Source organism: Gracilinanus agilis, chromosome 4, assembly GCF_016433145.1.
Source record: "Gracilinanus agilis isolate LMUSP501 chromosome 4, AgileGrace, whole genome shotgun sequence".
Classification (NCBI taxonomy): Eukaryota; Metazoa; Chordata; class Mammalia; order Didelphimorphia; family Didelphidae; genus Gracilinanus; species Gracilinanus agilis.
Genome location: NC_058133.1, coordinates 422,365,525 through 422,388,099, shown reverse-complemented (window position 1 = coordinate 422,388,099; position 22,575 = coordinate 422,365,525). Strand labels below are relative to the sequence as shown.

The window sequence follows — 22,575 nt, the reverse complement described above, 5'->3', positions numbered from 1 at the left end:
CCCGGCCTCAGCCACTTCCCAGCTGTGTGACCCTGGACAAGTCACTTGACCCCCATTGCCCACCCTTACCAATCTTCCACCTATGAGACAATACACCGAAGTACAAGGGTTAAAAAAAAAAAAAAAAAAAAAGACAGGGAAGGTCATTACATCCTGATTAAAGGCAGTATAAACAATGAGGAAATAACACTGCTCAATATGTATGCACCAAGTGGTACAGCCGCCAAATTCATAAAGGAGAAACTGGCAGAGCTCAAGAAGGAAACAGACAGTAAAACCATATTAGTGGGAGATCTAAATATTCCTCTTTCAGATCTAGATAAATCAAACCAAAAAATAAATAAGAAAGAGGTAAGAGAGGTGAATGAAGTCCTAGAAAAATTAGATCTAATTGATATATGGAGAAAAATAAATAGGGACAAAAAGGAATACACCTTCTTTTCAGTTGCACATGGTACATTCACAAAGATTAACCATGTAAAAGGGCATAGAAACATTGCAAACAAATGCAAAAGAGCAGAAATAATAAATGTAACTTTCTCAGATCATAATGCAATAAAAACAATAGTTAGTAAGGGCACCTGGACAGGCAAATCAAAAACTAATTGGAAATTAAATAATATGATTCTCTAAAACCAGCTAGTCAAAGAAGAAATCATAGAAACAATCAACAATTTCATTGAAGAGAATGACAATGATGAGACATCCTACCAAACTCTGTGGGATGCAGCCAAGGCAGTACTCAGGGGGAAGTTTATATCCTTGAGTGCATATATTAAATTAAGGAGGACAGAGATTAATGAATTGGGCATGCAACTTAAAAAATTAGAAAGCTAGCAAATTAAAAATCCCCAGATAAAAACTAAATTAGAAATACTAAAAATCAAGGGAGAAATTAGTAAAATTGAAAGCAAAAGAACTATTGAATTAATAAATAAGACTAGAAGCTGGTATTTCAAAAAAAACAGATAAAATAGACAAAGTACTGGTCAATCTAATTAAAAAAAGGAAAGAAGAAAACCAAATTGACAGTATCAAAGATGAAAAGGGAGACCTCACCTCTAATGAAGGGGAAATTAAGGCAATCATTAAAAACTATTTCACCCAATTATATGGCAATAAATATAGCAATTTAAGAGATATGGATGAATATTTACAAAAATATAAATAGCCTAGATTAACAGCAGAAGAAATAGAATACCTAAATAATCCCATATCAGAAAAAGAAATTGAACAGGCCATCAAAGAACTCCCTAAGAAAAAATCGCCAGGGCCTGATGGATTCACAAGTGAATTCTATCAGACATTCAAAGAGCAACTAATCCCAATACTACACAAATTATTTGATATAATAAGCAAAGAAGGAGTTTTACCAAATTCCTTTTCTGACACAAATATGGTACTGATTCCAAAGCCAGGGAGATCAAAAACAGAGAAAGAAAACTACAGACCAATCTCTCTAATGAACATAGATGCAAAAATCCTAAATAGAATACTAGCAAAGAGACTCCAGCAGGTGATCAAGAGGATCATCCACCATGATCAGGTGGGATTTATACCAGGAATGCAAGGATGGTTCAACATTAGGAAAACCATCCACATAATTGACCATATCAACAAACTAACAAACAAAAATCACATGATTATCTCAATAGATGCTGAAAAAGCCTTTGACAAAATACAGCACCCATTCCTACTGAAAACACTGAAAAGTATAGGAATAGAAGGACCTTTCCTAAAAATAATAAACAGTATATACCTAAAACCATCAACAAGCATCATATGCAATGGGGATAAATTAGAAGCCTTTCCAATAAGATCAGGAGTGAAACAAGGATGCCCATTATCTCCTCTATTATTTAACATTGTACTAGAAACACTAGCAGTTGCAATTAGAGAAGAAAAAGAAATTGAGGGTATTAAAATAGGCAATGAGGAGACTAAGCTATCACTCTTTGCAGATGATATGATGGTCTACTTAAAAAATCCTAAAGAATCAACTAAGAGGCTTGTAGAAATAATCAACAACTTTAGCAAAGTTGCAGGGTACAAAATAAATGCACATAAATCATCAGCATTTCTATATATTTCCAATACATCACAGCAGCAAAAGGTAGAAAGAGAAACACCATTTAAAATCACCCTAGACAATACAAAATACTTAGGAATCTATCTACCAAAACAAACACAGGAATTATATGAAAACAACTACAAAACGCTTTCGAAACGAGTAAAACTAGATCTAAACAATTGGAAAGCCATTAATTGCTCATGGGTAGGATGAGCTAACATAATAAAAATGACAATTCTACCCAAATTAATTTACCTATTTAGTGCCATACCTATCAAATTACCAAAAATCTTTTTCACTGAATTAGGAAAAACTATAACAAAGTTCATTTGGAATAACAAAAGATCAAGAATATCAAGGGAAATAATGAAAAAAAAATGTGAAGGAAGGGGGCATAGCAGTACCAGATATTAAACTATACTATAAAGCTGCAGTCATCAAAACGGTATGGTACTGGCTAAGAGACAGAGGGGAGGATCAGTGGAATAGACTTGGGGTAAGTGATATCAGCAAGACAGTATATGATAAACCCAAAGAGCCCAATTTTTGGGACAAAAATCCACTATTTGACAAGAACTGTTGGGAAATTTGGAAAACAATATGGGAGAGATTAGGTTTAGATCAACATCTCACACCCTACACCAAGATAAATTCAGAATGGGTGAATGACTTGAATATAAAGAGGGAAACTATAAATAAGTTAAGTGAACACAGAATAGTATACTTGTCAGATCTCTGGGAAAGGAAAGATTTTAAAACCAAACAAGAGTTAGAGAAAATTACAAAATGTAAAATAAATGATTTTCATTATATAAAACTAAAAAGCTTTTGTACAAACCAAAACAATGTAGCCAGGATCAGAAGGGAAACAACAAACTGGGAAAAAATCTTTATAACAAAAAACTCTGACAAGGGTCTAATTACTCAAATATATAAGGAGTTAAATCAATTGTATAAAAAATCATGCCATTCCCCAATTGATAAATGGACAAGAGACATGAATAGGCAATTTTCAGGTAAAGAAATCAAAACTATCAATAAGCACATGAGAAAGTGTTCTAAATCTCTAATAATTAGAGAAATACAAATCAAAACAACTCTGAGGTATCACCTAACACCTAGCAGAATGGCTAAAATGAAAGAAGGGGAGAGTAATGAATGTTGGAGGGGATGTGGCAAAGTTGGGACATTAATGCATTGCTGGTGGAGCTGTGAACTGATCCAACCATTCTGGATGGCAATTTGGATCTATACTCAAAGGGCTATAAAAGAATGCCTACCCCTTGATCCAGTCATACCATTGTTAGGCTTGTACCCGAAAGAGATTACATAGATAAACAGGCTTGCACGAAAATATTTATAGCCGAGCTTTTTGTGGTGGCAAAAAACTGGAAAACGAGGGTATGACCTTCAATTGGGGAATGGCTGAACAAATTATGGTATATGCTGGTGATGGAATACTATTGTGCTAAAAGGAATAATAAACTGGAGGAATTCCATGTGAATTGGAAAGACCTCCAGGAAGTGATGCAGAGCGAAAGAAGCAGAGCCAGAAGAACATTGTACACAGAGACTGATATACTGTGGTAAAATCAAATGCAATGGACTTCTGTACTAGCAGCAATGCAATGACCCGGACAATTCTGAGGGACTGATGGAAAAGAACACTACCCACATTCAGAGGAAGAACAGCAGGAGAGGAAACACAGAAGAAAATCAACTGCTTGAATACATGGGATGATGAGGACATGATAGGGGATCGAAAGTACCATACCAATGCAACTATCAACAATTTGGAAATAGGTCTTGATTAATGACACATGTTAAAACCAGTGGAAATGCATATTGGCCAGGGGAGGGGGGAGGTCGGGAGGTGAAGGGGAAAGTAAGAGCATAAATCTTGTAACCATATTAACTTTTCTAAAATATAAATATTAATAAATGTTTAAAAAAAAGAATCTATTTGCCAAGACAAACACAAGAATTATATGAACACAATTACAAAACACTTTTCACACAAAGTTAGATCTAAACAACAGGTAAAATATTAATTGCTCTTGAGTAGGTTGAGCTAATATAAAGATGAGAATTCTACCTAAATTAATGTACTTATTAAGTGCCATACTGATCAAAACTACCAAAAAAATTTTATAGAACTAGAAAAAATATCAAAATTTACCCAGAGGAACAAAAGATCAAGAATATCAAGGGAATTAATGGAAAAAATGTGAAGAATGGTGGGTTGGAGGGACTATAAAGCAGTAATCATCAAAACAATCTAGTACTGGCTAAAAACTAGATTGGTGGATCAATGGAATGGATTAGGGGAAATGATCTTAGGAATCTAGTTTTTGATAAATCCAAAGTTCCCCCCTTTTGGAATAAGAATTCACTATTTAATAAAAAATAAAAAACTTCTGGGAAACCTGGAAAACAGTATGGCAAAAATTAGATATAGACCAATATCTCACACCTTATACCAAGATAAGGTCATAATGGGTATATGATTTAGACATAATGATTTAGAGACCATAAAGGATAATATAAGTAAATTTGGGATCTTTGAAGAAGGGAAGAATTTATAACCAAACAAGAGATAGAGAACATTACAAGATATAAAATGAATAATTTTGATGATATTAAATTTAAAAAGTTTTATATAGACAAAACCAATGTAACCAAGATTAGAAGGAAAACAACAAGCCAAGAAAAAAATTCCATAACAAATTTCTCAGATAAAGACCTTACTTCTCAAATACACAGAAAACTAAGTCAAATTTATAAGAATACAACTGGTCCAACCATTCTAGGGGGGCAATTTGGAGTTATGCCCAAAGGGCATACCCTTTGATCCAGTAATAGTACTACTAGGTCTGTATCACAGAGACCAAAAAAAGGGGAGGGGGAACAGACCTATTTGTACAAAAATACTTATAACTGCTCTTTTTGTGATGGCAAAGAATTAGAAATTGAAGGGAAGTCCATCAACTGGGGAATGGCTGAACAAATTGTGGTATATTATGGCAATATAACACTATTGTGCTATAAGACATGATGAACTGCATGATTTCAAAAACAGCTGAAAAAATCTAAATCAACTGATGCAGAGTGAAATAAGTACAATCAGGAAAACATCGTACAGTTACAGAAATATTGTGAAATAATAAAATGTGATAGACTTAGCTACTCTCAGCAACATAATGATCTAAGACAATTCTGAGGGATTTATGACAAAGAATGCTAACCACCTCCAGAGAAAGAACTGTTGGAGTCAAAATACAGATCAAGGCATGAGATTTTTCACTTTAGTTTAGTCTTACAAAAAATTATGATATGGAAATATGTGTTGCATGAAAACACATGTGAAATCTAGATCAAATTGCTCACAAGTTCTGGGAGCAGGGAGATAATTTGGATCATGTAATTTTGGAAAACTTCTGTGGAAATTTGTTATTAAATGGACTTGGTAAAATAAAATATCTTTATAATAAAAAAAAAGATGGAGATTCCCTTATACATATAGTTTGTGGATAACAAAAAAAAACATTTTAATCTTTAAAATAAAATGTTACTATAATTGTTCTCTTCAAATAAGGTATCTCCTAACCATAATCTTAAATTTTTCAAGATTTCTTGAAAGTTATCAGGAAAAAATCATAGCTATCAGATAAAGCATGTAACATAAAGATGTCTGCTCAACAAAGATAATAATGGAGGAGATTTAGACAAGAGTCTAAGTTAGAGAGAAAGTCCATCTAAATGATAAGGCCCAGGGGCAGTTGGGTGGCTCAGTGGATTGAGAGTCAGGCCTAGAGACCAGAGGTCCTAGGTTCAAATCTGGCCTCAGACATATCCTAGCTGTGTGACCCTGGGTAAATCACTTAGCCCCCATTGCCTAGCCCTTATCACTCATCTACCTTGGAGCCTGCTAAATGTTTACTAAAGATGGGAAAGTAGGTATAAATTGGTAGTTACTGATGTTCTCTCGATCACCTTTTTGTGTAATAACACTGGTTGTTTTTCCTACTCATTTAACATCTTCCCATTTGAGATAAACTGATCTCTTTATTCTTTCAAAATGAACATAAATTTATTTTGCTATTTAATTCTGTCCAGCTGATATTCATGACTTTTATTTTATTAAGCATAATTTCCAATTCCTTACAAAACTAACTAGGTACAAAAATATCTAGATCCAAATGTGGTAGGACTCATCTGCCATCTAGTCTATTTTTCAGCTATTTCTTATCCTTCCAATTTAATCTATAAATATTTTCAGAAGTATTCGAATTGCTCTGCTTAAGAATGATCTGATAAAAATTATCTAAGAAATCATAAAGTGGTCACCAAACACAAGATAATTATATCAGTCTTTATTTTGTAAAATGACTTGCATCTCTGTTTAACAAAGTTTTCTGTTTACTATTCCATTTCACTGCACATGGCAAACAAGTTTTTATATTGCATGAATGGTCTTTTATGTACATTTCAAATTTTATATAAACACACACACATCTTAAAAAAAAAATTTACCTGCTGGTCATCTGGAGTCCATATGCCACATGTGATTTGACTTTCCAAATTAATCTCTGATGACCAATGTCTTTGTCCACTAACAGAACCAACCAACACAAATCCATCTCGATATGAGATAAGAGCTTGAGTTCCATCATGACTCCACGTGAAATCACTCACCTTAAGACACACATTAAAATAAAAGATTTTAAAAACAGTTCTATGAATGGGAAATATTTTTGTAAAAATTTAAGTATGCTCGAGTCTGTCTTTTAGAACTTGTTGAAGAATTACTAACATGTTAATACAATAGGTTTTCCTTAATGATTCTTCAGTCTTGAGCACAATCTTACAAAAGATCAAAGCTATTTAATAGTATTTAAAAGATCACAACTTGGCCTTTCCTATCTTTTCAATCTTAACATACTCCACAATGCACAAGATTTGTAACCACAAAGGGATCTGGGGTAGAGGGTGTGGGTAAGAATAGGGTGGGGAGAGTTTACAAATGGAAAACTGGAAAATTATAGCTGCTAGTGCACATGCCCAGATCCCAGATGAGTTACAATCATTTAGAAAGATCGACCTCTGGCACAAAAGAGATGTTCAGACCTTACCCAGGCATTGGAAGGTATGAAAGAAGGAATGTTGGATGATAATGAAGTATGTTGTTAAAAGGGGACCAAGGAGGGACAGCTAGGTAGGTCAGAGAATAGAGAACCAGGTCTGGAGATGTGAGTTCCTGGGTTTAAATAGGGCTCCGATACTTCCTAATCGTGTTACCCTGGGCAAGTCACTTGATTCCAATTACCTAGCCTATATAGTGCTTTTGCCTTAGAACTGATACTTAGTATCAATTTTAAAACAGGGGTAAGAGTTTTAAGTAAAATAAATAAATCAAATATATTCTTTGCTTGTGTCACAGATAAGACCTCCAATTAACTATGTTAGAGAGGATGGGATTTTAACCTATATCTCCACTTTTAGATAATCCTTTATAATTATAAATATGAAATTGGGACATGCCCAAACCCCCTTGGGCTGTGGAATATTTACTTTGTATATCACTGCACTGGAAGTTAAGACAACCTATATTATATTTCGGGAATTCTTGAGGAAGGGAAGACGGAAGGGGGAAAAAAGAATGAGAAAGATTTTTAGACATAACTAATATAAGAATTTCTTTCTCTTGGATAAGGATATTTATTATAATTTATTACATATTATAACAAATCATGTATTATAGTATTGTTATATATTTTGTTATATGTATATAATTTTTAATGGTAAAAAAAGTTAAAGAAAAGAGGGACTTCAGGAACTAATCAAAGTATAATGATATAGTAAAGGACATTCCTCACTAAAAAAACTTTTAATGTAAGATATTAAATTCCATGTCGTGCTCTTGGCTAAGGAATGGAAACTGTCCCATGGGCTGTCTGTGGTTTAGCACATGAGATGAGTACTACTGTGACAGTCATATTAAAGAAAGATATATAATGGTAAATAAGAAGAATCTCCAAGCAGCATCATTCAGTGTGTCCTTATAGATTATCCTCTAAATATGTAGAGAGACATAAATGCAGTTCTCTATAATGCTTGTTTTGAAACTGCAAATATGTTCCAACACAACTTACATATTAGGAAATGATTTGAGTATACTGTGAATTTTTTGTTTGTTTATGTGTGGTTTCATTGCTAAGAAACATCAAGAGAATACAAGAAACTATACCACTTCACAATAAACTCAACAAGCTACAACTCTTATTCACAAGCAAACCAGATCTTTTTCAAGGTAAAGTACCATATTTATTGTATATCTTCTGGTTCAATAGGAACTGTGGTTCAGGGAGGAATGTCCTACCCCTCCCCCACCTTACACATTCCCTCCTTGTCCCTCAGAATTGAAGCAAAAGATACTTGTTCACAGTGACTTGCTTTTTGCCAATGTAGGCTGAGCAGCAGCCTGAGGCAGTAGAAACTTACCACTATTTATTGTAGTATTTATATATTTCTTAATCACCACCCAACATGTATAAAACTGTGCTTACATTTTTATTAGGTTCATTCTTTTATTTTTTTAATGTGTCACTGATGAAGTTTTTTAGTATTATGCCCCAACTCCATTTTTCCCATGAGCCCTGTGGTTTTATTGTGCAATTTTATAGAGCAGTGATTTTGAGGAATGCATATGTCAAGTTATAGCAATACAGACTATATAACTAGAAAAGAAAAACTGGTAAATCACCACAAGTATCCAAATTTATTATACTGCTTATTGAAGACAGCATTATAAATCTTTGATCAAAGAATAAGCTTAAAGAAAAAGAGCATATAGCTCACAGTATAAATATGAAGGATGCCACAAAAGGAAGATATGCTTTAAAAAGGACCAAATTTGTATATGTCCACCTCCAGAGAAAGAAATGATAAATACAAACGAGCCAGACATAGTTTTATATATACAAATATCTTTTTTGTCAAATGATTGCCTTCTCTAGTGTGTGGAGGGGAGGAGAAGGAAAGATGGAGGGAGATAATTAGGAATTTTACTATAACCAGCAAACAAATTTTTTAAAATTACAAATTAATTTAAAAATTAAAAACAATTAAAATTAAAACAATTAAAAAATAAAAATAAAAAGAACCAAAAAGTGCTGTGCTACCAAGGGTGCTCAGAAAATCCAAATTTAACAAGTAATCACAACTCAGATAAGAATGTTTTCACTTTTAATTAAATAGAAAAACTTGAAGATTTCTCATGACACTAATATTGCTGGAAATAAACTGATTTTTCTATCATTTCTAGCCATAAAAATGATAAGAATTGGAAAGCAAAATGCTAATAAATGTCCTCAAAAATATTTCAACTAGATTTTTTTTCAACATTCTTTTATCAATGAGATTTTCTTACTCACCTGTGCCCCTCGGTCATTCACCAGCTCCACAGACCACCTGCCTTCATACTGAATCCATACAAATATTCCTCCATCTGAATCACAAGTGGCCAATTTCTGGAATGGTTCATTCCATCTTACCAGCACAACCTATACAATAACCAACAAATAAAAATGTATTATTTTTGTACAGAGGCCAAATACACTAATGATCACAATTCAAGATAAAATGAGGCCCTATAGGCAAAAATAAAATATTAATTTGAAGACATGTGGGAGAAGTGGGAGAGAGAACTATGGGGCAGATAATGCATCTTTTTTGACGGAATAAATGATTTTCATTATATCTCTTGATATACATTATTTAATGAATATCATTCCCTAAAAAGAACCACTCTTTCATAACTGTTGATCACATGCAACAAGTGGTTATCCTGTCTTTGAATGATGATCTCAAAAAAAAGTAAGAGCATAGTATCCACCAATTCAGTTAAATCATTCTTTAGTTCTAATTGTTAGTGAATTTTAACTGACCTCAAAGCTTAAATTTGCCTTTTTTCAGATTCAACCCATAGTTCCTACTTCTATACCCTAAGGCTAAACTGACCAGTTCTAATCTAATGTCCAATCATCTCCAGGAAATTAAGATTACAGTCTATGGACCAAGTATTGATCACCATTGGTAGAAGAAAGTTGCTCAATAGAAAATCCCTATATCAAAGAAATCAAGTTCAAGAATGAATGAAACCCTATTAGTGGTGCTTTCTCTATTCAACCATCTTATTTGCTCTATTTCTATTAACTAGGGTTTTGATTTTCATTATCTTTCTACTTTTCTTCAAACTTGCCACTCTTAGAATACACTGATGTTTTAAAAGTGGGTAATCCAAACAGTCAGGTAGAATCTTAGTTAGTTATTCATTTTAAGGCAGATGTCTAGTCCACTTTTTTTTAAATTAGGAATTTGTGCCAGCACAATTAGTAAGCATTTACTATATCTACTATATTTCCAGGCACTATGCCTGGAGTGTTATATGGTATCTGAAGAACTGATGAGTATCATATTCTGGAAACAATATTCCTATGCTTATTAAAGAGAAGGCAAAGGAAAAAAATGAATGTATTTCTAGAATCACCATTAAATATTCTTGAGAAAATTTAATCAATATCTGTAGTGAACAGAACTATATAAGACTGAGTTTCCAGAAGTGAAGAGAATTAATTGCAGTTTGATGATTTGGACTAATTGTAAAAATCTTGCAAATACATATATGTTTGTGTCTTTATTATCTGTTCCATTTGTTAATTAATTATATGTGTTAAGTAATTTTAATTATTTTATTATGAAAAATAAGTATTTACTACTAAAAAGATGATAATAAACAAGATAGAGGTTTGAGATACTTAATAAAAAAAGGAAAAGCTACAAGTTTATTAATTAAAATATCACAAAGAACTCCCAAATGAATAAAGCACTTTGGAGGATAAAATTAACATAAAGCAAGGGTCTGGCTGAAGCTGAGTAGCATATAAGCGAAGATGGTGACACAAACTTATATGTAATTTTGCTTTCACTTTTGGGTGCAGCTAAGTTGCAAACTAGACTGAGTTGGGCCAGGAGTCAGAAAGACAAGTTCAAATCTAGCCTCAGATACTTATGTGACACTTGGTAAGTCACGTAACCTCTGTTTACTTCAATTTCCTTATATATAGGGATTATAATAGAACCTATCTCCCAGGGTTATTTTGAGGATCAAATAAGATAATAATTGTAAAACACTTAGTACAATGCCTGGGACCTAGAAAATGCTATATAAATGTTAACTATTATTATATCTCTGTGTGTAATCTCATTAATTCCAATGTCAAGTCAGTCAATTTAAAATTTTGTTTATCTTTTTAAAAAAATTATATAGGAATATAGGGAGAGAATTCTTATGCATTCTCAAAAAAGTGAGTCAATAAAATTTTCCATAATGAAAATCACTTAGTATTATTCTATAGAATTACAAAATAAGAAATAGGTAACAATACTTTTAGGACAGTGCCTCACATATAGTAAGATGTGAATAAATAATGTTTCACTCATTTTTTCAAAGAAAATTACTGGGAAAGCTAAATCAATCAGTCCCAAAGCTATTTTTACCATGGAGCATTTTATTACTACCCTGTATGGTTATGTTTATATTGTCAATTTTTCATAATGAAAATGCCTCAGTTAATTCGCATCTTATATTTCTTAATGTATGAAGTGATTATTTCAAAAGTGTTGATAAAGAAAAGGCAAAGAATTCCTAGTAAACAAGCAAAACATTAATGCAGTTCCCTTTTTAACTGTTCAATTGTTTCAGTCATGTCTGACTCTTTGTGATCCCATTTGGGGTTTTCTTGACAAAGATCCTGGAGCAACTTGCCATTTCCTTCTCCAAGACATTTTATATATGAAGAAATGGAGGCAGGGATAAGTGACTTGTCCAGTGTCACAGACTAGTAAGTGTCTAAGGACGAATTTGAACTCAGGTTTTCCTGACTCCAAAGCCCAGCACTCTATTCATTGGGCCACCTAACTTCCCCTTCTTTTTATACTCAGAGAGAAACAAAGAAGAGTTAAATACAAACAGTCAAAATAATAAATCTGAGGAAGTGGTTAGAACTTACTAAATACTTCTGAGTTTTTAATAGATTAATTAAAATAACAATAATTTAAATTGTATAGGAAAAGCATAATCACCAGTTTGGTTTCAGATTTATGTCTGCATTTAAATAAAGAACCAAAAATATTCTGAAATGTAATCTGGAAAAATTCAACAAAGGGACATTTGGCAGCTCTTATGGGGAAAACCAGGGAAAGTAACTCAAATATTATTTGTGGGTCCAGAGGGGTATGTAGGAGACAGGAATGACAAAAGATGGGGACTTAACAAGTTAGGGAGACTGGGTTTAACTGCTAAGGAAAATGTCTGTTAACAGAAGTGACAGTTAGGCCTGTCACCCTGCACCATAAGGGGCCTGTGGAAACTAGCAAGCAAATGACAAGAGTTTGTAACAAATTTAATTAAGGGAACTATGGTAAAGGATGGGAATAGGGGTTTCTACACTTCCAGACTTAGGGCAAACCACAGGGTCAGGGGAGGGACTTATTTACACTAAACTGAAACCTAAACAAGACAGGGGCCAGAGAACAGCAGGGCTGAAGCAGGTATCCTCACAGCAGAGTCCTGACACACTCCAGTGATGTTGCAGCTCTTCCAGGACCACTATCTGCACTCCTTCAGGTGGGTAGATTCTGGGAGCTAACCCAGCCCAAATTAACCTGCAACTCAGGTTGGGATTAATAGTCTCTACCAAAATCTCCCATAAGTAGATATCAGTCTTCCTTCAGGATCTCTGGAAATCTGGGTGCAAACTCCACTTCCTCTGAGGTCTCCCAGGGTCAGTTACAACTTGTTCCAACCACCATGGAGTCTGTCTCAGAGAGAAAGCACACCTCCTGCTTCCCCCATTCCATTTGGAATTCTCAAGCCCTTCCTGCTAGGTCTCCTAAATAATAACTAAGTAATCCTCCTCACAACATAGCTTGATGGCAACTAGTGCAACACAGTAGTAATTAATGCTACTTGTAAAAAAAAAAAAACATGCTGTTGGTTACCAAATTTAATTTGTTCCTTCAAAATTAAGGTAGAAAAAAATAATATAATGGTAATTAATATGGACAAACTCCTGTTTTAAATATAAAACATTATTGTGCTAAGGAATAATTATAGTTTTGTTTTGATTTTTCATTTTGCTATTCTTAAGAAATGCCATTTCTGTTTCTCCAGATACTAGACACTTCAATTTTTTTCCTGCTTTTCCCTTGATCACTCAAAAGCATGTGAAGGGCTACTTTCTTCATACATCCTTTTCCTAATCACCCCTACCCCCTTAGTTGTTAGTATACTTCCAAAACAATATTGTATTCATTTCTATATATTTATACATGTATATGTAGTGTTTCCCATTAGAATTTAAGTTCCTTGATGGCAAGGAAGGATGATTTCATTTTTGTCTTTATAGTTCCAGAGCTTAGCATAGTTCTTTATAATAGAAAATGCTTAATAAAGGCTTGTTGATTGAATTTTCCTATGTCAGAGTTCTAACTTTTCATTCAACCAACATTTACCTAAAATTATTATGTACAAAGGGTCATGTTAGGTGTTTCCATACAAAGATATATATGTCCCCATTTGTTAATGTTCAGTTGTTCAGTCATGTCTGACTCTGTGACCATGTATGAGGTTCTTAAAGCAAAGGTAGCTATCTTTCCGAAAATTAAAGCAAACCAGTTAAGGGACTAGCCTAGGGTCATATAGCTGTTAAGTTTCTGGGGCCAAATTTGAACTCGCCTCTTCTTGACTCTATCTACTGAGATACCTGGCTCCCGCTCCAAGGCAAACTGAGGTTAAGCAACTTGTCTATGGTCACACAACTAATAAGTGTCTAAAGGCAGATTTAAATTCAGGTCCTCCTGATTCCAGGCTCTGTATTCTATCATCTAAACCAACTAGCTGTCTCCATTCTTTTGATACATATTCAGATAGAAGTTCTTTCAGATATTAAACAGATAAGAATAGATACTGTATTTGATCTTAGCCAAAAGGCTGAGAAGTGTATGTTCATATATATTCCTAATCTCAAAAAGTTTATAATCTATTAGGGAAGATGGCATACAAAAGAACAACCAAACTCTAAGAAATACACTTAAAAGGTACCAGAGTAGTCCAACCAAATGCCATAAGAGGATAAAAGAGGAAAAGCAATCAATGAAAGCACTGTGAAGAAGACAGTATTTGATGTGAACATTTAAAAATATCATTTATACAAAACATTACGTTCAATTAGTCAAACTACTTTCTGCCTTAGTGCCCTATGTTAAGGCTACGGGACACACAAGTAATCATTGTCAGAGATATCCAATGAAATTCCGCTTTTATTTTTGGGGGAAGCTAGGTGGCAGAGTGGATAGAAGGTATTTTTATTGCTGAACTACACTTTTTTATTACAGGAGAAAAGAAGTTGCTATTGTCAGTTTTTTTTTTAAAGCATCACTGAATCATTTACTTTTACCAAAAAGGGAGGAATGGAAAGCTGATGGAGAGAAAGAATGTGCCCCATAATCTTAGCCAATATTTTCTTTCTCTAACAGATCAACTATGCATTTATCAGAAAGATAGCTACTTTAAAAGTGGTATTAAGCAATCCATGCTTTGAATTTCATGTTAATTCTATCTAATAGATACTTATCACATTTTGCCATCTTTGTCCACTCACTAGATAGACTTTGCTGATGACCCTGAACACATTTTGACTCAAAAACACAGAGCAAATCTTTATGCTAAGTCACTGAATCAACTCATGAGATTTAATTCAGTTTAGATCATGGTTTAGTCCAGTCTCCTAAAGAACAAGGACTATCTTCTATATATTGCATACAATTCATAGGGTCACAGGCACAACAGTCTTCATTTTACAAATATGCTCCAATTGTGATTCAATAATAATCTCTCATCATTTTTCCATGTATCTCCTTTTTTTTAATACAGAAATTGTCAGTACTCATGACTTTCTCTCTCTGCCCACTTTACACAAATATGAGGATTTGCAAACTATTCAGCTAATGCAGGGGTTATCAATCTTTCCTGTATTTTAGACCCCCTCTCCTTTGATAGTCTGGTCAAGTCTATAGACCCTTTTTGGGAATAATGTTTTTAAATGTATAAAATTCACAGGTTTATAAAAGAAAATAATTTTACTGAAATACAGATATCAATTTAAAAAATCAATTTACAGACCCCACGTTCAGAAATCCTTAGCTAAATGGATCACATACTTCGTTACTTTTCTCACCTGATGACAACAACCTGAGAGCTGGGCTAAAACTCAAATGAGTCTATAACATGTAGTTAAGAAATTCAACAAAGCAATAAAATTTAGTACTAGGTTCAAATCTAGCCTCAGACACTTCCCAGCTGTGTGACAGTGACTAAACTGAACAAGTCACTAAACCCCATTGCCTAGCCCTTATTGATCTTTTGCTTTGGAACCAATACATAGTATTGATTCTAAGGTGGAAGGTAAGGGTTTAAAAAAATAATAAGAATAAAATTTAGGTATCTGTAAAGAAGTTAGCAGTATCAAGTCAACAACATTTATTAAATATTTACTGTATGCTGACCATTCTGCTAGTCACTGTAGTCTGCACTCAAGAGTCACATTCTAATAAGAGAGGAAAAATGTAAATAACTATACATTTACAAAATACATACAGGTAAAAAGGAAGGTAACCCCAGAGAGAAAGCACTAGCAATGACAATGAATGGGAAAGATGTCTTCCACAAGGTAGAATTTTAAATTGGATCTTCAAGGAAGCCAGAAAGCAGAAGTGTGTGTGTTGGGGGGGAGGGGGGGAGTGGGGAGCACGGGGAGACAGCAATTAAAAAGGCAAGATACAGCAAGAAGGTCTGTGTGGCTGGACCACAGAGTATATAAAGGAGAGTAAAGTTTTAAAAGACTAGAGAAGTAGGAAGGAGCTAGGTTGTGAAAGGCTGTTCAAACCATTCAGTTAATGCAAAGAGTTGTCAACCTTTCTGGGATCTTGGACCCGCTTTGGTAGTCTAGTGAAGTTTATAGATTCTTTCTGGGTATAATAGCAATAATAAAGATGAGGGGGAAAATGAGATTTTAAAAATTTGATCCTAAAGAGAAAAAAGGAGGTCCTAGGTTCAAGTCTGGCCTCAGACACTTCCCAGCTGTGTGACCCTGGGCAAGCCACTTGACCCCCATTTGCCTACCCTTACCACTCTTCTGCCTTGGAGCCAATACACAGTATTGACTCCAAGATGGAAGGTGAGGGTTTAAAAAAAATTAATAAGAACTTTGGCAAGAATGGATATGATAAAGGACAAGAAACTGAGGTCTCAAATAGCCCCACATTTTTGATGAATAAATTTCAAAGGTTTCGAAAGAAGAATATATCACTTAAAATTCTACAGAAGTTGGCCTAAGGTGGATAGGATGCTTTCTATAGTGAATATTTGTTTATACAGAATACAAGAATATGAGACCATCTCATCCATCCTATACCTGAACAGATTTCCTACCCTATAATATCCCCCAAAAATGGTGAACCAGGAAACACCCAATCCTCATTTGAATATCTCTATTAAGGAAAAGCCTATCTCCCTAGCTATCCTATTTCATTTTTAGATAACGCTAATTGGGAAGTTTTCCCTATTAGTATAATTCTCTTTGTAATTTTTACCCATTGTTCATATTTTGGCCTGATGAGGTCAAACAGAACAAGTATTAGAACCAGTGATTCCCAAAGTGGGCACTACTGCCCCCTGGTGGGTGCTGTAGCAATCCAGTAGGGTGGTGATGGCCACAGGTGCATATTTCTTTCCTACTAATTGCTATTAAAATTAAAAAAAAAATTAATTTCCAGGGGGCTAAGTAATATTTTTTTCTGGAAAGGGGGTGGTAGGCCAAAAAAGTTTGAGAACCACTGATTAGAACAATCATCTCTCCCATAAAATAGCCTATTAAATACCTTTTTTAAAAAAACTATCTTCTGTCTTAGAATCAATACTAAGTATAAGTTTTCCAAGGCAGAAGAATGACAAAGATTAGGCAATTAGGGTTAAGAGACTTGCCTAGGTTCACACAGTTAGGAAGTATTAGAGGTTACATTTGAACCCAGGAACTTCCATCTCAAGGCCTGGCTTTCAGACCACTTTGCTACCTAGCTGATTCCCTCCATCTCTTTTTATTTCCTCCTCTTAAATACTTTAAGGATAGTTATCATGGTTCATCGATCCCATAAGTCTTCTCTAAGCTAAATATCTTCAGTGCTTCTTATGCCATGGGAATCTTTAGAAAGATAATTATAATAAGAAAGAAAATTGGTAGCTATTAAAATAGACCATATTGGTCTCTTTTCAATAATCTTAGACTTTTAAAAGACAAACAGAACTCTTCCCTAGTAGGTTGGAATTCTTTGAGATTTTCATCAAACTTCTAATAAAAGGAAAAAAAGGATCTCTTTTTCACTTTCTTCCACTGTCTTAGCAATGGTGACTGCATATATATATTGGAGCAAGCAATATATATATTTGCAGCCTTCATGGGCCTGAGAGTAACTTCAATTCCCCAGATGCTTGTTATTGCTTTGTGTTTCTCCCCCTAAACACAGGTAACAGAATATTGATCCTGAAATGAGTGTTTCTAGCTTTGGTGGCAAACCTGAAAGTTCAGGAGGTCAGTAACTCCTGGCTCTGGGTGCTAACTGCCCAGAACAAGAGGTTTTCCTCAACAACTTCTCAGATAGAAAGCTTATCACCACATGGAAGACACAGCAGATAAAAGATCTAAGAAAACCTAAGTTGAGCCATAGCTTGATTGAACTTCTGAGGGATTGAGACAAGTCAGGTTAGAAGGTGAAAGTGAAAATATTTGTTCAACAATCTTACAAAGTTATTGCATATTTTGTTTTAAAACAAATCAACCTTTCAGTACAATATAATAGAAATAACTGTTAACTATTTGATGGTTTAAAAGTCAATGCATGCTTAGCATGCTTTTGTGTTTTAAGTATATTTTGTGGGAAAGAAAATAGCTGTCCTATACCTTGAGAGAAAAACACACAAGAAAGAATGGAAAAAAAGGCAAATAAAAGATAATTATAAAAAGAGTAGTCCCAAACTATAAAAATGCCATGTATGATGTATAACCCAGTGGAATTCCTTGTCAGCTCCAGGAGGGGGAAGGAAAGAGGGAGTGAAGATACCATGAATCATGTAAACATGGAAAAAATACTTTAAAAAAGAAATAAAATTTTAATTAATAAATAAATAAAATAAATAAAATTTTGAAAATACCATGTATGTACAATTCTATAGAAAGAAAAGTGATATACAGGTAGACAAGAGGTTTTCAAAATTTCATGTCTAACCCCTTATTGTATAACATATTACACAACAAAATAGAGACTCCACTTAAATATAAACCCAGAAACTCTGGCAAGGTCAAAGTTGACCTTAATTCTTTCCTTTAATATTGCTCTACTAAGGACTAACCTGCAGCATCTCTCCTAGGAGGAAGTATTTTAAATTTCAACCTAGAGTTGATTACATTCTTTGAGCATTTGGGTCTTTTGCTTCTTTACTGCTTAACCACTGATTGAGATCTACTGTGTACCTACGAAATTAGGCTATTATCATCCAGGCACCATCTCTTACTCAGGAAACAGGGTAGATTTTATTTCTGGAGTACTTCTGAAGAGGAAAGTAAGGAAAGGCTTATACTATTATTGCCCTGAAGAAGGCTGAAATAAGTAGGCATCAATTTCTTCTTACTTTCCCCATTCTATTCCCAATCAGTCCTTCAATGGGATAGTGGCTAGCAGAATTCCTTGCAAAAAATACGTTCTTTCTTTTTGGAAGCTATATGGCAGAATGGAGAGAACACAGGGCCTGGAAGTCAGGAAAATTCATTTTCTTGAGTTCAAATCTGGCCTCAGAAACTTCCTAGTGATGTGATATCCCCCACAGGATTTAATAGGAAGTGACTCTCAACTTTATGGTTAGTTTTCACCTAAAATTCATCTTATAAGTCAAAGTCATCTGCTGCTGAGCAAAAACATCGTAATGCTTCAAAATTTTATTGACTATTAGAAGCAAACAGTGATCTACTGCCTGCATTCCACATTTTATATAAAACAAAATAATACAGCCTGCAGTCATACTATCTCCAGCTGTATTCTATGATCAGAATTAAAGCAAGCATAGGCAATTTCTCACAGATTCTGAAAGTCTGCTTACGAGAGAACTATAGAGATATATAACTATATAGATATAACCATATATATCAATATCATCACATGAAGATAAAAAAAGGAAAAAAAGCCCCTGGGACCACTTTTAACTGTTTTAATTGGAACTATTTTAAAAGCTGTTAAATAGAAATGGGTCCCTTAGGCATTTTGCCTATCAAACATCCTTTAACACAACACATCTTATGTTTCCATTAATACAGAATGCTTTGTTTCAGTGCAATATTTGTCATTCCCCCACAGGTCTATTCTAGGCCATCTCCTATCTCTCCCTTGGAAATCTCATCAGCTCCTGTGGCTTTGGTCTCTACAATGATCATTCCCAAAGCCAGATGTCCAGGTCTCTTTTAAATTCTAGCATTACTAGCCAACTTTTCAAAATCTTCAAGTGGAAGTCTCACAAGTATCTCAATTCAGTAATTCTTAAATAAATAGACCCCATCATCCTTATTAAATCTATACTTCCAAGATGGCAAAATGGGCAGAGCACTGGAGTCAGGAAGATCAGAGGTCAAATACTGTTTCAAATACTTTATAATTGTATGACACTGGGCAAGTCATTTAACCTTTCTGTCTACCAGTTTCATAATCTATGAGGATAAAATAATAGAACCTGCCAGATAGGATTAATGTAAGAATCAGAAATTTTAAATGGTATATGTACATGTATGTGAAGAATGTAGCAAACTCTAACACATTATATAAACACCATATATACCACTAACATCATCATTATATCCATTGAGGATGCTTCTTCTCCCAAGTTTGCAAACTTGGCGTCATCCTGAATCTTTAAAAAAACCTCATGTCCCATATCCAACTAAATTACCTGCTGAATGATTTTTATTTTCTATAGAACATTTCTGGCTTTTATCCCCTCCCCTTTTACCATTCACAGTTCCCACTCTAATTTGGGTTTTAAAACACCTCACCTAAACAATTCTAATAAACTCCTAAATAGAGTTATTACTGCTTATTCAAGAACTGTTCCCCACCCCAACTCTTTCATCAGAGGAATGCTAAGACAAATTTCTAAAGACAAAATCTGACCTATCACTACCTTTTTATTTATTTTTTAATTTTTTAAAACTCTTGGGGGCAGCTGGGTAGTTCAGTGGAGTGAGAGTCAGGCCTAGAGACAGGAGGTCCTAGGTTCAAACCCAGCCTCAGCCACTTCCCAGCTGTGTGACCCTGGGCAAGTCACTTGACCCCCATTGCCCACCCTTACCAATCTTCCACCTATGAGACAATACACTGAAGTACAAGGGTTTAAAAAACAACAACAACAACAAAAAAAAAACTCTTACCTTCCATCTTGGAATCAATACTGGGTATTGGTTCCAAGGCAGAAGAGCGGTAAGGGCTAGACAATGAGGGTCAAGTGACTTGCCCAGGATCACACAGCTGGGAAGTGTCTGAAGTCAGACTTGAACCTAGGACCTCCTATCTCTAGGCCTGGCTCCCAATCCACTGAGCGATGGAGCTGCCCCCTATCACTACCCTTTTAAAAGCAGTCAGTGGTTCCACATTGTCTCAGGATAAAACACTAACTCCTTAAATTCATATTTAAGGCTCTCTATAATATGGCACCAACCCACACTTATTAAGTATTTATATGCAAAAAACTATGATAAGTACAGGAGATGCAAATCAAAAAGTAAATTCTCTTAAGAGTCACATTCAAATGGGGAAAACTACATGAGGAAGGTTTCAGAAGCAAGCAACATGGAAAGGTCTCATTGCTCCTTAAGGTTCAGAGACAAAGCAGGGAGACATATCTCTTGTTTTGTGCTATTTTCCCTGATTAAAATTTTATTAGTTTCTAATGTTCAATCATTTGACAGGGACAAGGACTTTGGTAACAAGAAATTTCTTCTCTGGGGCTTTAAAAGATTTGGCTGTACCACCTGAAGGAGTACACTCCCCAAGATGACAGCTATGGGCACTGGGATAAGAAGCATTGTTATTTTGAAGGCTGTGTTTCTTTGACTTTTCCACAAAGCCCCCAACAATCTCAACCACAGGAAATCTCATCATCCTGCAAGATCCAATCAGTCTTGTTACTCATAACTCAAGAACATCTCCTGATCAGAGGGTAGAGCCATTAACCCTCTCAACCTTCATATAAGGAAGAAGCACAATAGAGATATCTCCTTATTTCCTCACCTGGCTGTGTTCATTTTGAACTTTTTTTACTTCTTCACAATGCTCCCTGAGTATTTTTTTTTTGCTTTTGTTGTTGTTTTGGATTTTTTTTACTACCCAGTTGCTGATGAAAAATTAAAACTTTGAGGAATCTTTCATATAGCTCAATAGAGAACTTCTCCACACTCTTTTGTTGTCTCCATCTCCCAGAGGAAGATAATTAGCTGAAGTACACAAAAGAAACAGAAAGGATGTGGTTTCACTGCTTTAATTTCTGGGAACTCTGAGAAGGATTCTATAGACATTTAAATAAAAGACCTGCACAAATAAACTTGTTTTTAGGGGTGTTAACATATCAAATCATAAAAGCGACAATTCCTATAAATTACTCAGGAAAGGGTAAAGATAAGATATTTGGAGGTTTGGCCAAATGATCAGCCTTGCTTAACTAAATAAGGACAATTAATTGAATTAAATTATTTGTATAACTAGGCATTTTAAACTTGAAGAAATACTTTATTAAATTAAATATAACATCAATGTTCAAGAAGGGAAAAATGGTAAAGTACTATTCATACCTAAAAAGTGACTAATAAAACTCATATAGGATGTGTTGGCAGAAGACAGTTTAGATATTATCATTACTAATTACCCACACATAAAATTTTGTAACTATACTTCTAAAGAGTAGAATAATGAATTAATCATTATAGGTAACAAATTTAGAACTCTCCAGGGACACACTAAAAACTGGAAAAGACCAAATAAAAGGCTATAATTCCCTTTAATAACAAATAGTAGAAAAATATAAAAATGTTGAAAACATAAAGATATTTTATGTCAAAAACAACCCACCTGGAAACAGATCAAAGTGAGGTAATGTAAAAAAAAAAATTAAACCCTGATTTTAGAGGAGAATTTGAATGTAAACTGAAGCATACCCTTCTTCACTTTATTTACTCCATGACTTTTTCTCTAGTGTAAGCAATATGTGTTTTATTTCACAACATGACGAACATGGAAAAATGTATTATATCATATTATATATATATATATATATATATATATATATATATATA

General features: G+C 34.2%; 1 protein-coding gene and 1 pseudogene across 1 annotated transcript in view; both read right to left on the bottom strand.

Annotated features, from left to right (window-relative positions):
* Window positions 1-22,575, bottom strand: part of TULP4 (TUB like protein 4) — a 213,715-nt gene that overhangs the window by 95,602 nt on the left and 95,538 nt on the right. The window contains exons 3-4 of the mRNA XM_044671783.1: window positions 9,505-9,633; window positions 6,605-6,766 (exon numbers count right to left, since the gene is read on the bottom strand). Of these exons, the coding sequence (XP_044527718.1) occupies window positions 6,605-6,766; window positions 9,505-9,633 (291 nt within the window). The remainder of the gene's footprint in view (window positions 1-6,604; window positions 6,767-9,504; window positions 9,634-22,575) is intronic.
* Window positions 14,028-14,135, bottom strand: LOC123248270 (annotated as a pseudogene).